The 17,895-nt window shown below is 48.3% G+C and overlaps 1 protein-coding gene across 3 annotated transcripts in view; it reads right to left on the reverse strand.

Annotated features, from left to right (window-relative positions):
• LOC129863111 (protein kinase C epsilon type) overlaps positions 1-17,895 on the reverse strand; it is a 267,995-nt gene that overhangs the window by 27,457 nt on the left and 222,643 nt on the right. For all 3 annotated transcript variants that reach the window (XR_008760938.1, XR_008760937.1, XM_055935076.1), the window contains exon 11: positions 2,084-2,238. Coding sequence is in view for 1 of the 3 variants with exons in the window: in XM_055935076.1 (XP_055791051.1) it covers positions 2,084-2,238 (155 nt within the window). In the remaining 2 variants the exon portion in view is untranslated. The remainder of the gene's footprint in view (positions 1-2,083; positions 2,239-17,895) is intronic.

Consider the following 17,895-nt stretch of genomic DNA (forward strand, 5'->3'; position numbering starts at 1 on the left):
GCAGTGTGCAGTGTGGTTGCGATTGCGTCGTCTGTGGACCTATTGGGTCGGTAAGCAAATTGGAGTGGGTCTAGGGTGTCCGGTAGGGTGGCGGTGATATGGTCCTTGACTAGTCTCTCAAAGCACGTCATGATGACGGAAGTGAGTGCTACGGGGCGGTAGTCGTTTAGCTCAGTTACCTTAGCTTTCTTGGGAACAGGAACAATGGTTGCCCTCTTGAAGCATGTGGGAACAGCAGACTGGGATAAGGATTGATTGAATATGTCCTTAAACACACCAGCCAGCTGGTCTGCGCATGCTCTGAGGACGCGGCTGGGAATGCCGTCTGGGCCTGCAGCCTTGCGAGGGTTAACACAATTAAATGTTTTACTCACCTCGGCTGCAGTGAAGGAGAGCCCGCAGGTGTTGGTAGCGGGCCGTGTCAGTGGCACTGTATTGTCCTCAAAGCGAGCAAAAAAGTTATTTAGCCTGTCTGGGAGCAAGACATCCTGGTCCGCGACGGGGCTGGTTTTCTTTTTGTAATCCGTGATTGACTGTAGACCCTGCCACATACCTCTTGTGTCTGAGCTGTTGAATTGCGACTCTACTTTGTCTCTATACTGGGACTTAGCTTGTTTGATTGCCTTGCGGAGAGAATAGCTACACTATTTGTATTCGGTCATGTTTCCGGTCACCTTGCCCTGGTTAAAAGCAGTGGTTCGCGCTTTCAGTTTCACGCGAATGCTGCCATCAATCCATGGTTTCTGGTTTGGGAATGTTTTAATTGTTGCTGTGGGTACGACATCGTCAATGCACTTTCTAATGAACTCGCTCACCGAATCAGCGTATTCGTCAATATTGTTGCTGGACGCAATGCGGAACATATCCCAATCCACGTGATCGAAGCAGTCTTGAAGCGTGGAATCAGATTGGTCGGACCAGCGTTGAACAGACCTGAGCGAGGGAGCTTGTTGTTTTAGTTTCTGTTTGTAGGCTGGAAGCAACAAAATGGAGTCGTGGTCAGCTTTTCCGAAAGGAGGGAGGGCCTTATATGCGTTGACGTTGACGTTGACGTTGGGAGGGCCTTATATGCGTCGCGGAAGTTAGTATAACAATGACCCAAGGTTTTACCAGCCCTCGTAGCACAATCGATACGCTGATAGAATTTAGGGAGTTTTGTTTTCGGATTAGCCTTGTTAAAATCCCCAGCTACGATGAATGCAGCCTCAGGGTGTGTGGTTTCCAGTTTACAAAGAGTCAGATAAAGTTCCTTCAGGGCCATCGATGTGTCTGCTTGGGGGGGAATATATACAGCTGTGATTATAATCGAAGAGAATTCCCTTGGTAGATAATGCGGTCGACATTTGATTGTGAGGAATTCTAGATCAGGTGAACAGAATGACTTGAGTTCCTGTATGTTGTTATGATCACACCACGTCTCGTTAATCATAAGGCATACACCCCTGCCCCTCTTCTTACCAGAAAGATGTATGTTTCTGTCGGCGCGATGCGTGAAGAAACCAGCTGGCTGCACTGAAACCGTTAGCGTCTCTTGAGTTAGCCATGTTTCCGTGAAGCAGAGAACGTTACAATCTCTGATGTCTCTCTGGAATACTACCCTTGCTCGGATTTCATCAACCTTATTGTCAAGAGACTGGACATTGGCGAGTAGTATGCTAGGGAGTGGAGCGCGATGTGCCCGTCTCCGAAGCCTGACCAGGAGACCGCTTCGTTTGCCCCTTTTACGGCATCGCTTAGGGTCGCCGGCTGGGATCAGATCCATTGTATTGGGTGGAAGGCAAAACCCTGGATCCGCTTCGGGAAAGTCATATTCCTGGTTGTAACGATGGTGAGTTGACGTTGCTCTTGTATTCAGTAGTTCCTCCCGACTGTATGTAATGAAACCTAAGATTACCTGGGGTACCAATGTAAGGAATAACACATAAAAAAACTAAATACTGCATATTTTCCTAGGAACGCGAAGCGAGGAGGCCATCTCGGTCGGCGCCGGAAGTTGTGATGATGTATGAGCTGAATCAGGGGGAAGTGGCGCTCACTAAGCAAGCAGCGTGATGTCCGTAACAAGTGTGTGTGTGTTTGTTACCTGTAGATTACTCCATGTTGGTGAAGGAACATGAGGGCAGAAGTGACTTCGGCGGCATAGAAGCGAGAGCGCGTCTCGTCAAACTTCCTGGAGCGCTGGATCTGAAACATCAGGTCTCCTCCATTTACATACTCCATCACAAAGAACAGACGGTCCTGGAGAAGGAGGGAGAGATGAAGAGAGACAAGAAAAAGAGTTATACCCTTTTCACCCATTGATAAAAAAACTAACCATAACGACAATAGAATAGTTTCTACTTCTATAAATCAGCCTCAAAGAATGAAGAGTTAATCAGATTGCATTATGAAAAGTTGATTTTTACCAGTTATCATGTAGATCAATAATTCAGCTCAATAAAGATTGAACTGTAGTTTATTGATAGTGTGATCCTCTGAGCATAACCAGTATTGTCCATCTGCATTAGTGCATATATTAAAATAGCCTTATCCCTGCATTACCCCGTCCACCTTCACAAAGAATTGTGGTACTTATGGTCAGCAATCAATACCTGTCACTAAGGCTAAGCTCTCCACCCCACTTCACCCTCCCCACCCATCCCCACCCCACCCACCCAACCTCACCCCTCCCATACCCACCCACCCAACCCCACCCCTCCCATCCCCACCCCACCCAACCTCACCTTACCCCACCACAACCCATCTCACCGTCCCCAACTCAACTCACCTCTCACCCACTTCATCCTCCCTCCCATCCCCACCCCACCCAACCTAACCTCACCTCTCCCCACCCCCCCACCCCACTTCACCCTCCCCTCCCAACCCACCCCACCCAACCTTACCTTTCCCCACCACAACCGACCTCACCCCATCTCACCGTCCCCAACTCAACTCAACTCACCTCTCCCCACCCCTCTCCACACCACTTCACCCTCCCGTCCCATCCCATCCCCACCCCACCCCACCCAACTTCACCTCTCCCCACCCCAACCCACCTAAAGCCTCTTCCCACCCCACCCCACCTCACCCCATCTCACCGTCCCCAACTCAACTCACCTCTCCCCACCCCTCCCCACCCCACCTCTCCTCTCCCCTCCCCACCTCACCCCACATCACCCCTCCTCACCCCACCCCACCTCACTTCCTCACTCCACCTCACACTTTCTCTCCTCACCTCACCCCTCCCCACCCCACCCCGCCCCAACCCACCTCACCCCCCCCCCCACTTAACCTCTCCCTAACCCCCCACCTCACCTCCTCTCACTCTACCTCCAACTTCCTCTCCCAACTCACCCTACCTCACTCCACCTCACCTCTCCTTACCCCACCCCACCACACACCACCCCTACCCAACCCTTCCCACGTCAGCCTACCTCTCCCCATCTCACCCCTCCACACCCCTGCTCTACACACCTCACCCAACCCCACCTCACTCCACCACACCCATCCCCATCTCACCTCACCACTGCCCACCTCACCCCATCTCACCCCCCCACCCTACCTCACCCCACTTCACCCTCCCCTCCCATCCCCACCCCACCGAACCTCACCTCTCCCCACCCCTCTCCACCCTCCCCTCCCATCCCCACCCCACCCCACCCAACCTCACCTTTCCCCACCCCTCCCCACTTCACCCTCCCCTCCCATCCCCACCCCACCCCACCTCTCCCCACCCCCTCCCCACCCAACTTCCCCCTCCCCTCCCATCCCCACCCCACCCAACCATTCCCCACCACAACCCACCTCACCCCATCTCACCGTCAACCAACTCAACTCACCTCTCCCCACCCCTCTCCACCCCACTTCACCCTCCCCTCCCATCCCCACCTCTCCCCACCACAACCCACCTCACCTCTCCCCACCCCAACCCACCTAACCTCTTCCCACCCCACCCCACCTCACCCCATCTCGCCGTCACCAACTCAACTCACCTCTCCCCACCCCTCCCCTCCCCACCCCACTTTACCTCTCCTCTCCCTACAGTACTGTAGGTAGGGTGTCAGTAATACAGTACTGTATTACTGACACCCCACCTACAGTACTGTATTACTGACACCCCACCTACAGTACTGTATTACTGACACCCCACCTACAGTACTGTATTACTGACACCCCACCTACAGTACTGTATTACTGACACCCCACCTACAGTACTGTATTACTGACACCCCACCTACAGTACTGTATTACTGACACCCCACCTACAGTACTGTATTACTGACACCCCACCAACAGTACTGTATTACTGACACCCCACCTACAGTACTGTATTACTGACACCCCACCTACAGTACTGTATTACTGACACCCCACCTACAGTACTGTATTACTGACACCCCACCTACAGTACTGTATTACTGACACCCCACCTACAGTACTGTATTACAGACACCCCACCTACAGTACTGTATTACTGACACCCTACCTACAGTACTGTATTACTGACACCCCACGCACAGTACTGTATTACAGACACCCCACCTACAGTACTGTATTACTGACACCCTACCTACAGTACTGTATTACTGACACCCCACGCACAGTACTGTATTACTGACACCCCACGCACAGTACTGTATTACTGACACCCCACCTACAGTACTGTATTACTGACACCCCACGCACAGTACTGTATTACTGACACCCCACCTACAGTACTGTATTACTGACACCCCACCTACAGTACTGTATTACTGACACCCCACCTACAGTACTGTATTACTGACACCCCACCTACAGTACTGTATTACTGACACCCCACCTACAGTACTGTATTACTGACACCCCACCTACAGTACTGTATTACTGACACCCCACCTACAGTACTGTATTACTGACACCCCACCTACAGTACTGTATTACTGACACCCCACCTACAGTACTGTATTACTGACACCCCACCTACAGTACTGTATTACTGACACCCCACCTACAGTACTGTATTACTGACACCCCACCTACAGTACTGTATTACTGACACCCCACCTACAGTACTGTATTACTGACACCCCACCTACAGTACTGTATTACTGACACCCCACCTACAGTACTGTATTACTGACACCCCACCTACAGTACTGTATTACTGACACCCCACCTACAGTACTGTATTACTGACACCCCACCTACAGTACTGTATTACAGACACCCCACCTACAGTACTGTATTACTGACACCCCACCTACAGTAATGTATTACTGACACCCCACCTACAGTACTGTATTACTGAAACCCCACCTACAGTACTGTATTACTGACACCCCACCTACAGTACTGTATTACTGACACCCTACCTACAGTACTGTATTACTGACACCCCACCTACAGTACTGTATTACTGACACCCCACCTACAGTACTGTATTACTGACACCCCACCTACAGTACTGTATTACTGACACCCCACCTACAGTACTGTATTACTGACACCCTACCTACAGTACTGTATTACTGACACCCCACCTACAGTACTGTATTACTGACACCCCACCTACAGTACTGTATTACTGACACCCCACCTACAGTACTGTATTACTGACACCCTACCTACAGTACTGTATTACTGACACCCCACCTACAGTACTGTATTACTGACACCCCACCTACAGTACTGTATTACTGACACCCCACCTACAGTACTGTATTACTGACACCCCACCTACAGTACTGTATTACTGACACCCCACCTACAGTACTGTATTACTGACACCCCACCTACAGTACTGTATTACAGACACCCCACCTACAGTACTGTATTACTGACACCCCACCTACAGTAATGTATTACTGACACCCCACCTACAGTACTGTATTACTGACACCCCACCTACAGTACTGTATTACTGACACCCTACCTACAGTATTGTATTACTGACACCCCACCTACAGTACTGTATTACTGACACCCCACCTACAGTACTGTATTACTGACACCCCACCTACAGTACTGTATTACTGACACCCCACCTACAGTACTGTATTACTGACACCCCACCTACAGTACTGTATTACTGACACCCCACCTACAGTACTGTATTACTGACACCCTACCTACAGTACTGTATTACTGACACCCCACCTACAGTACTGTATTACTGACACCCCACCTACAGTACTGTATTACTGACACCCCACCTACAGTACTGTATTACAGACACCCCACCTACAGTACTGTATTACTGACACCCCACCTACAGTACTGTATTACTGACACCCCACCTACAGTACTGTATTACTGACACCCCACCTACAGTACTGTATTACAGACACCCCACCTACAGTACTGTATTACAGACACCCCACCTACAGTACTGTATTACTGACACCCCACCTACAGTACTGTATTACTGACACCCCACCTACAGTACTGTATTACAGACACCCCACCTACAGTACTGTATTACTGACACCCCACCTACAGTACTGTATTACTGACACCCCACCTACAGTACTGTATTACTGACACCCCACCTACAGTACTGTATTACTGACACCCCACCTACAGTACTGTATTACTGACACCCCACCTACAGTACTGTATTACTGACACCCCACCAACAGTACTGTATTACTGACACCCCACCTACAGTACTGTATTACTGACACCCTACCTACAGTACTGTATTACTGACACCCCACCTACAGTACTGTATTACTGACACCCCACCTACAGTACTGTATTACTGACACCCCACCTACAGTACTGTATTACTGACACCCCACCTACAGTACTGTATTACTGACACCCTACCTACAGTACTGTATTACTGACACCCCACCTACAGAGTCTCAATCTGGTTGTTTATTGAAGGCCATTAAAGTGAATATGAAGGATATTCCCCAGAACTCTAGCATAGGAAATGAGCCAGATATTTTCTCAAATTTCAGCCCTTTATCACATCATCAGTTGTCACAAAGTGATACTTGGCCTAAACCCCAAAGAGTGTCTCTGAATCAATGAGATAATTGTGGTTTAGTGGATTAAGAAGCATGAGGAGACTAGAATTCTTGGTGTTACAATAGCGTACGTGTAACACTTGGCCTCTGCTTCACTGACTGCACGCTTGAACTATACAACAGGAGAAGAGAAGCTCCACTCTCACACTGCTAGGGGAATGGTAGACTCCCCTCTCACACTGCTAAGGGGAATGGTAGGCTCCTCTCGCACACTGCTAGGGGAATGGTAGGCTCTCCTCTCAAAGTACTAGGGGAATGGTGGACTCCCCTCTCACGCAGCTAGGGGAATGGTAGGCTCCCCTCTCACAGTACTAGGGGAATGGTAGGCTCCCCTCTCACAGTACTAGGGGAATGGTAGGCTCCCCTCTCACAGTACTAGGGGAATGGTGGACTCCCCTCTCACAGTACTAGGGGAATGGTAGGCTCCCCTCTCACACTGCTAGGGGAATGGTAGGCTCCCCTCTCACAGTACTAGGGGAATGGTGGACTCCCCTCTCACACTGCTAGGGGAATGGTGGACTCCCCTCTCACACTGCTAGGGGAATGGTAGGCTCCTCTCTCACACTGCTAGGGTAATGGTAGGCTCCTCTCTCACACTGCTAGGGGAATGGTAGGCTCCTCTCTCACACTGCTAGGGTAATGGTAGGCTCCTCTCTCACACTGCTAGGGGAATGGTAGGCTCCTCTCTCACACTGCTAGGGTAATGGTAGGCTCCACTCTCGCACTGGTAGGGGAATGGTAGACTCCCCTCTCACACTGCTAGGGGAATGGTAGGTTCCTCTCTCATACTGCTAGGGGAATGGTAGACTCCCCTCTCACACTGCTAGGGGAATGGTAGACTCCCCTCTCACACTGCTAGGGGAATGGTAGGTTCCTCTCTCGCACTGCTAGGGGAATGGTAGGTTCCCCTCATTTGGTTGTTAATTCTACATTCAGTAAGACATGAGGGGATGGTTAGATGTGGTAAAGCATTGTTACTGGGGTGAAAAGTGGTAAATAATTATTACAGTGTAAACTGGGGTGAAATGTGGTAAAGCATTATTACAGTGTAACCTGGGGTGAAATGTGGTAAAGCATTATTACATTGTAAACTGGGGTGAAATGTGGTAAAGCATTATTACAGTGTAAACTGGGGTGAAATGTGGTAAAGCATTATTACATTGTAAACTGGGGTGAAATGTGGTAAAGCATTATTACAGTGTAAACTGGGGTGAAATGTGGTAAAGCATTATTACATTGTAAACTGGGGTGAAATGTGGTAAAGCATTATTACAGTGTAAACTGGGATGAAATGTGGTAAAGCATTATTACAGTGTAAACTGGGGTGAAATGTGGTAAAGCATTATTACAGTGTAAACTGGGGTGAAATGTGGTAAAGCATTATTACATTGTAAACTGGGGTGAAATGTGGTAAAGCATTATTACAGTGTAAATTGGGGTGAAATGTGGTAAAGCATTATTACATTGTAAATTGGGGTGAAATGTGGTAAAGCATTATTACAGTGTAAAGTGCTCATGGGTGCTGCGCTGTGGCTGCAGTCTGCTACAGCCTCTCCACCTTAATGTGTATATTTGTGTGTTTATCAGAAGAGTTGGGTATCTGCCTTCCTCCCAGTCTTCCTCTAGTAGATGTTGTCCAGTAAACTAATGTTCTGTCCAGTAAACTAATGTTGTGCTCTGTCTTTGACATTGATCAATTTAGGACATTGATCAATTTAGCAATTTAGTGTACTCAGTATTTCATTAAAGCCATACAACTCTCTGAACAGTTATTGAAAGTATTTGTCTAGGCTGAAGGAGTTTGTCTAGCAGTCCACCTCAGCACTATTCTCTTTCTGAAAGCGAATTGAAACAGGATGCTGAAATAGTTTGTTTAAATGTGCCCCGAGTCACAGCAAGTCCCACCCAATCAAACGTGAATAAATATTTCCTGCTTCTAATTAGAAATGTACAGATAATAGCTTCCATCGCAGACACAGAGAAAATTCAAGATGGCCGCCAGGACCCAACAATATGGGCCTGTCTGTGTGTGTGTGTGTGTCTGCGTGTTTGTGTGTGTGTCAGACATGCCTGTCTGGGTCACCCCACCATACAGTGCAAGAAGGATCCAGTCTGAACATGCTCTTTATGTAACCGACTACACACACACACACACACACACACACACACACACACACACACACACACACACACACACACACACACACACACACACACACACACACACACACACACACACACACACACACACACACACACACACACACACACACACACACTTACACATACACAAAAAAACACACAAACACTCACAGACACACACACACACAATCCATAATGAATAAACAAATATTTTCAAGAGATATGTTACTAAACAATTACAAAGAAAGGGAGATGGTAAGGTCGGTATGGTCATGAATGGTTTCATTCCATGTTTTCACAAGCATTAGCATTATCATTATAATTTCAGTGAAGAGCGCATTGTGTGGTCCTGGACACAGCTCTAGAATGTTGATCCTTAAGCCCAGAACATCAGGCTGACCCCACTCACTGTACCACATACTCACCGGCCAGAGGGATTCACACACACGCACAGACACACAGACACACGCACACACGCACACACATTAACACACACTGGCACAAACAGTGGCAAAGACAGTGTAATTAAATCACACACAAACACTCACACACTCACACACAGACACACACACACTCACACACACAGACACAAACACTCACACACTCAGAGACACACACACACACACACACACACACACACACACACACACACACACACACACACACACACACACACACACACACACACACACACACACACACACACACACACACACACACACACACACACACACACACAGAGACACAGAGACACAGAGACAAACAGACAGACACAGACACAACATTACCAAGAAGCTGTCAATCCCCAGCAGGAGAGAGTGTTCTTTTCTAAGGTCGGCGTTAGCTGAGACATTTCGGTGTTCTGGGGAATCAAAAACAAACTGCCTTTTCTGACAAATCTCTCTTTACATCCCAGGAATCATGACACCATCTCTCTCTCCATCTCTCTCAAATGTTTTATATTTGTGTCCAAATTGTCCATGAGTTTCTAGTACATAGACCATATGGTTCAAGAGAAAATGTCCTAATTAATAAAAAAAAACAATCTAATCAACAATGACAACAAATACGTGGAAAAAAATATATAAGTGTGTGGAAAAAACATAAAGGATATTTCATGCTGAAACCCTCATATTAAACTCCAATGGTGTTCACAAAGTTTTTTATGTTGATATATTTACCTTTTTTTAACTAGACAAGACAGTTAAGAACAAATTCATATTTACAATGATGGACTACCCTGGTTAAACCATAACCTGGACAACGCTGGGCCAATTGTGCGCCGCCCTATGGGACTCCCAATCCGGCCGGTTGTGATATAGCCTGGAATCGAACCAGGGTCTGTAGTGACGCCTCTAGCACTGAGATGCAGTTCCTTAGACCCCGGTGCCACTTGGGAGCCCCAAAGTTTATGGTTTATATTTAGGATAACATTTTGCAGCTTTGCCATACATTTTTTTTATTTAAAAATCATGTCATTGAATTATTTAATATTATTATGCATGTGTTAAGGCCACACAGAGGGCCAGAGAACATTACAGATGGCTGAAGTACCTAAAAAGGCCACTATATAGATGTCTTGTGATTACAATGATGACAAAGAAACCTGAAACATACACAAATTGTGGTCGTTTACTGGTAAATTTAGAACATTTCCAGTAATGTACTCTCCATTTCCAACCCTAATGATGACCTTAAGACACATACAGTGTACTGTATTATTTACGAGTCTATTAGTTATAAGAAATACAAGTCCCCTCTCTTTGTGTGAAACCCCTTGGCAAACAAACGTTTGTCGACAAGGATGCACTCAAAGTAAAAGACATACATGTAGAACAGCCATACAAAGGCCATATATAGCAGCAATGTTCCATGTGCTGAACCGATCAGAAAGTCATTACAGCCAACAGAGAATCCTGTCTATATCCAGTTTGGGCCAAAGGCCCTCCAGGATACAAACTCACACAGATAGCAGTGTGTATGTGTGTGTGTATGTTACACGTTTTACTATACTTGTGAGTCCAAAAGTCCTCACAAGTATAGTAAACCAAAAAACATTTCTGAGAAGTGAGGACAATTTGCTGGTCCACACTTGTAAAAAGGCTATTTTAGGCTTAGGGGTTAGGTTTACACTCTTAGAAAAAAAGGTTTTCAAAAGGGTTCTTTGGCCGTCCCCATAGGAGAACCTTTTTGGTTCCAGGTAGAACCCTTTTTGGTTTCATGTAGAACCCCCAACAATCTTGTGGTACAGCGATTCACTAAAAGAAGTTGAAGGAAGCGAGAGCGATGGAGAGATGATGTACTGCTTGGACAGACAGATGTCCTCCTCTGCTGTGGCTCAACCCTCCATGGCGGTTCTCCCTAAACACACACACACACATGTTCCCACGTTCCCCATTGCTGGGGTCAGCCAGGAATGGCGGAGTCAGGCAGAGAAGTCTAATGGGTAAGAGGAGCCACAGAGCCTTAAAATGGGACACTTGGATGTGAGCATAACCACAGTGTAACAACGATGTCCCTATGAACACATTCTGAACCAACAGTAACACTATCATTAACGACCGGTTGACCGTAGAGTGACCATACAAATTACTAAAGATAGAACACACATTCAATTCAGTTAATGGAAGACTCTCCAGTCATGGAACAGTCTCAATCACAACAAATGAAGACAAAGTACCTCTGCCAACGATCATGCTCTGCAGCTTATCTTTCATCATTACAGGAAAGTACATGTGTGTGTGTGTGTGTGTGTGGGTGTGTGTGTGTGCGTGTCTGTGTGTGTGTGTGTGTGTGTGTGTGTGTGTGTGTGTGTGTGTCTGTAGCTCGTCCAGCATGCGGCTGTGTTTTGGTGATGGCGAGGCTCCTATTTGACTGTCTGCACAGCTGTCAGGAAGAGGAGAACTACAATCAACCGCCACAATTAATGGAGTAAAAACCGAGAATCAACCTGTGGGAGGGCTGTCAAGTCACCTCCAACCCAGAGTCAGGCTCCAGGGCCCAGCTAAGGGCCTAGAGAAGGCCCATTCACTCACTGATGCCTTTAAGAGAGAATGAGGGGAATGAGAGAGAACAAAGGTGAGGGGAGTTCCAAGAACTAGGTGGCAGGACTGCTGTGTCTTTTCATAGGCTCCAATAATGAACAGTTGTCTGAATTGGATCTCCCAAAGGAGGTAGTAATGTGGGATTGTGTCTGTATTCTAGCAGATCTTATGAGCCTGTTAGTCTCTTCCTTTTATCTCTCTCTCTCTCTCTCTCTCTCTCTCTCTCTCTCCCTGTCTCTGTCTCTCTCTCTCTCTCTCTCTCTCTCTCTCTCTCTCTCTCTCTCTCTCTCTCTCTCTCAATTCAAATCAATTCAATTCAAGAACCTTTATTGGCATGGGAAACATATGTTAACATTGCCAAAGCAAGTGAGGTAGATAATATACAAAAGTGAAATAAACAATAAAAATTAACAGTAAACATTACACTCACAGAAGTTTCAAAAGAATAAAGACATTACAAATGTCATATTATGTATATATCCAGTGTTCTAACAATGTACAAATGGTTAAAGTACAAAAGGGAAAATAAATAAGCATACATATGGGTTGTATTTACAATGGTGTACAATGATGGTCTCTCTCTCTCTCCCTATCTTACACTACCTCTTTCTCTCCCTCCATCTTACTCTCCCTCTTTTCTCACTCCCTCGCTCTCTTTCTCTCCCTCTCTTTCTCTCCCACTGTCTTACTCAAGGCTGACTTGGTGTGTCTGATAACCCTTTCCTTCTAATTCTCTCTCCCTTCCTCCACCCCCCCCCACCCCCCGCCCACCCCCCGCCCGCCCGCCCAACCCGCCCTCCCTCTATCTCTTTCTCTCTTGCTCATGCACTCTCTCTTTTCCTGTCCCTTTCTCTCTGTACTTCAGCATAAGCAGCTATACGGGGCCTAAGCTCTGCATAAAACTCTTGTATAACGTTATTTACATTTGAGTGGTAATTAGGCTTATAAGGGCTGTGATCCTTATGGTGATAAAGACTGGAGCATGGGATTCAGACCATGGGTCGCTAAGAGTTTACGTCTTAACATCAGTCAATCACCTTTGCGCTGTCTCTCAATCAACACCTGTGACATCATCATTTTACCTTTCTTTGTGTTTGAGGTAATAGTGGGTTGGGGGTGAGAGTACACGTACGTGCCTTTATGTGTGTGGTAGTTGGGGGGTACATGGCTGTGTTTTGGCCAGGGTCCAGTGATACTGGTGAAGGTACAGCAGACCAGTAGTACACAAACACGCTCGCACACACACGCGCGCACACACACACACACACACACACACACACACACACACAATGCAGGAAACAAGCCAAGACACAAATATCCCATCAGAGGCTTGCTGGTTAATTATCCATTGAGGGAACTTGCAATGGAGCGAAGGAATGAAAAACAAGAGAGAAAAGGAGAGTGGGAGAGAGAGAGAGAGAGAGAAGAGGCAGAGAGAGAGAGAGAGAGAGAGGCAGAGAGAGAGAGAAGAGGGAGAGAGAGACAGAGACATAGAAGAGGGAGAGAGAGAGAGAGCGACAGAGAGAGAGAGATACAGGAAGAAAGACTGAGACAGAAAGAGAAGAAGGGAGAGACAGAATATAGAGAGTGACAAATAATGAATTAATGTTTGTACATTCATTCCAACATGCTCTGATGTCTCCTGTCTATCAACTGTATTCTCTGCGAGGCCTTCCCTCTCGCTGGCCTTGCCACATGTCATGATGTAAGCCTGTAGTGTGTGGGGCCTTCTGTTTCAACAACCCTATCAGCTCTGCTCACCAAACTCGCTCCAAGGGCCTCATCCCAAATGGCACCCTATTCCCTACATAATGCACCTATTCCCTACATAGTGTTCCTATTCCCTACATAATGCACCTATTCCCTACATAGTGTTCCTATTCCCTACATAATGCACCTATTCCCTACATAGTGTTCCTATTCCCTACATAATGCACCTATTCCCTACATAGTGTTCCTATTCCCTACATAGTGTACCTATTACCTATATAGTGCACATCGTCTAAAGTAGTGCATCATATAGGGAATAAGGTCCCCTTTGAGACGCAGCCCCTTTATGACTGTAGGACATAATTCTTCTTAATTGATGTGGAACCAATGTTACATAAGGCAGCGGGAGCTGGGGTGTCACGATCGTGTAGGGGATTGATGGACCAAAATGCAGCAGTTGGAAAATAAGCCATCTTCTTTATTAACACCACGAAGATGAACACGACACAAAACTCTAGACAAACTAACAAAACAACAAAACGACCGTGAAGCTACAAACGCTGTGCACATACATACAGGCTACAAACGTTTTACATAGACAATTACCCACAACCAATGAGAGCCTATGGCTACCCTAAATAAGGCTCCCAATCAGAGACAACCGAAATCAGCTGTCTCTAATTGGGAACTCATTCAGGCAACCATAGACTCTCCTAGACAACCAAACATACATAGACAACACTAGACACATGTACTCCACACAAACCCCTATACTATACCCAACACCAACAAAACAAAAACATTCCCCATGTCACACCCTGACCTAACTAAAATAATAAAGAAAACAAAGAATACTAAGGCCAGGGCGTGACATAACCCCCCCCTTGAGGCGCGAACTCCGGGCGCACCATACACAGTCTAGGGGAGGGTCTGGGTGGGCTTCCATCCACGGTGGTGGCTCCGGCTCTGGTCGCGGTCCCCACGTCACCACAGTACCTAACCACCCCCTAGGCTTCCTCCAAACGACCCCCCTCCACATTAACCCCATTGCATGAAGGGGCAGTTCCGGACTAAGGGGCAGTACCAGGGTAAGGGGCAGTACCAGGGTCAGGGGCAGTACCAGGGTCAGGGGCAGTACCAGGGTCAGGGGCAGTACCAGGGTCAGGGTCAGTACCAGGGTCAGGGTCAGTACCAGGGTAAGGGGCAGCACCAGGGTAAGGGGCAGCACCAGGATAAGGGGCAGCACCAGGGTAAGGGGCAGCACCAGGGTAAGGGGCAGCTCCGGACTGAGGAATGGCAGCTCCGGACTGAGGAATGGCAGCTCCGGACTGAGGGACTGCAGCTCCGGACTGAGGGACTGCAGCTCCGGACTGAGGGACGGCCCATGGCTGGCTGACAGATCTGGCTGCTCATGGCTGGCTAACGGATCTGGCTGCTCATGGCTGGCTGACGGATCTGGCTGCTCATGGCTGGCTGACGGATCTGGCTGCTCATGGCTGGCTGACGGATCTGGCTGCTCATGGCTGGCTGACGGATCTGGCTGCTCATGGCTGGCTGACTGATCTGGCTGCTCCTGTCTGATTGGCGGCTCTGGCAGATCCTGTCTGGTTGGCGGCTCTGGCAGATCCTGTCTGGTTGGCGGCTCTGGCAGATCCTGTCTGACGGACGGCTCTAGCGGCTCCTGTCTGGCTGGCGGCTCTAGCGGCTCCTGTCTGGCTGGCGGCTCAGTTGGCTCATGGCAGACGGGCGGCTTTGCAGGCTCATGGCAGACGGGCGGCTTTGCAGGCTCATTGCAGACGGATGGCTCAGATGGCGCTGGGGAGACGGATGGCTCAGATGGCGCTGGGGAGACGGATGGCTCAGATGGCGCTTGGCAGACGGGCAGTTCAGTCATCGCTGTGCAGACGGCAGACTCCTGCCGGCTGAGGCGCACTGTAGGCCTGGTGCGTGGTGCCGGGACTGGTGGCACCGGGCTGGGGACACGCATCTCAGGGCTAGTGCGGGGAGCAGCAACAGGACGCACAGGACTCTGGGGACACACAGGAGGCTTGGTGCGTGGTTTAGACACTGGTGGTAAAGGGCTGGAGACACGCACCATATAGCTAGTGCGTGGAGGAGGCACTGGTGGTACTGGATTGGGGCGGGGAGGTGGCGCCGGAAATACCGGACCGTGCAGGCGTACTGGCTCCCTTGAACGCCGAGCCTGCCCAACCTTACCTGGTTGTATGCTCCCCGTCGCCTGACCAGTGCGGGGAGGTGGAATGACCCGCACCGGCCTATGTAGGCGAACCGGGGACACCATGCGTAAGGCTGGTGCCATGTACGCCGGCCCGAGGAGACGCACTGGTGACCAGATGCGTTGGGCCGGCTTCATGACATACGGCTCAACGCTCAGTCTAGCCCGGCCGATACGTGGAGCTGAAATGTACCGAACCGGGCTATGCACGCGTACAGGAGACACCGTGCGCTCTACTGCGTAACACGGTGTCTGCCCGTACTCCCGCTCTCCACGGTAAGTACAGGGAGTAGGCGCAGGTTTCCTACCTGACTTCGCCACACTCCCTTTAAGGCCCCCCCCAAGAAATTTTTGGGTTGTACTCACGGGTCTCCAGCCTTGTCTCCGTGCTGCCTCCTCATATCGCCTCCTCTCGGCTTTCGCTGCCTCCAGCTCTTCACGAGAGAGGCGATATTCTCCAGGTTGATCCCAAGGCCCCTTACCATCCAGTATCTCCTCCCATGTCCAGAAATCCTTTGTGGGTAGGTCCTGTTGCCGCCTTCCATGCCGCTTGGTCCTATGGTGGGTAATTCTGTCACGATCGTGTAGGGGATTGACGGACCAAAATGCAGCAGTTGGAAAATAAGCCATCTTCTTTATTAACACCACGAAGATGAACACGACACAAAACTCTAGACAAACTAACAAAACAACAAAACGACCGTGAAGCTACAAACGCTGTGCACATACATACAGGCTACAAACGTTTTACATAGACAATTACCCACAACCAATGAGAGCCTATGGCTACCCTAAATAAGGCTCCCAATCAGAGACAACCGAAATCAGCTGTCTCTAATTGGGAACTCATTCAGGCAACCATAGACTCTCCTAGACAACCAAACATACATAGACAACACTAGACACATGTACTCCACACAAACCCCTATACTATACCCAACACCAACAAAACAAAAACATTCCCCATGTCACACCCTGACCTAACTAAAATAATAAAGAAAACAAAGAATACTAAGGCCAGGGCGTGACACGGGGTCATGGTTAAGCGTGACGGTTCCAATGTGAAAATGCAAAGCCATCATGGTCTTCCTGTCCATATTGTGGGGGAGTGGGGATGGAAGGAGGGGGGCAGGGAAAACAGATAGCATATGGAATACACATCAAACCTGATTAGAATCAGGACCCTCTTATGAAATACCTGCAACAATGCCAAACACAAACACCACATTCCTGTCACCTAGACAACTGTAAGGTAAGTGTGTGCTTGTGCATGCATGTGTGCATGTGTGTGTTAGAGAGAGAGAGAGAGAGAGAGAGAGAGAGAGAGAAGGGTTATTTATAAACATATTGTTCATCCAATCTTTTTCCTTACTCTTTCACGGTTTGCTTTTTCCAAAATACTATATATATAAATTCCTAAACCCCAGGACTCTAATCCCAACAGCAGGATCAAACCTTGTCTGCTTCATGCCAGTGTGTTCCGTATACATATGTTTGGGTCGTTCCACAAATAGGCTGCCTTTTGTGACCTATATCCCACTGTTCTATTGGTGGAACAACCCGGTTACCATCCTACTCTATTGGTGTAACAACCAGGTTATCATCCTACACTATAGGCACTATATTGGTGGAACGACCCGGTTACCACCCTACACTATAGGCACTATATTGGTGGAACAACCCGGTTACCACCCTACACTATAGGCACTATAGGCACTCTATTGGTGGAACGACCAGGTTACCATCCTACACTATAGGCACTATATTG

The sequence above is a fragment of the Salvelinus fontinalis genome, chromosome 1, assembly GCF_029448725.1.
Source record: "Salvelinus fontinalis isolate EN_2023a chromosome 1, ASM2944872v1, whole genome shotgun sequence".
Lineage (NCBI taxonomy): Eukaryota > Metazoa > Chordata > Actinopteri > Salmoniformes > Salmonidae > Salvelinus > Salvelinus fontinalis.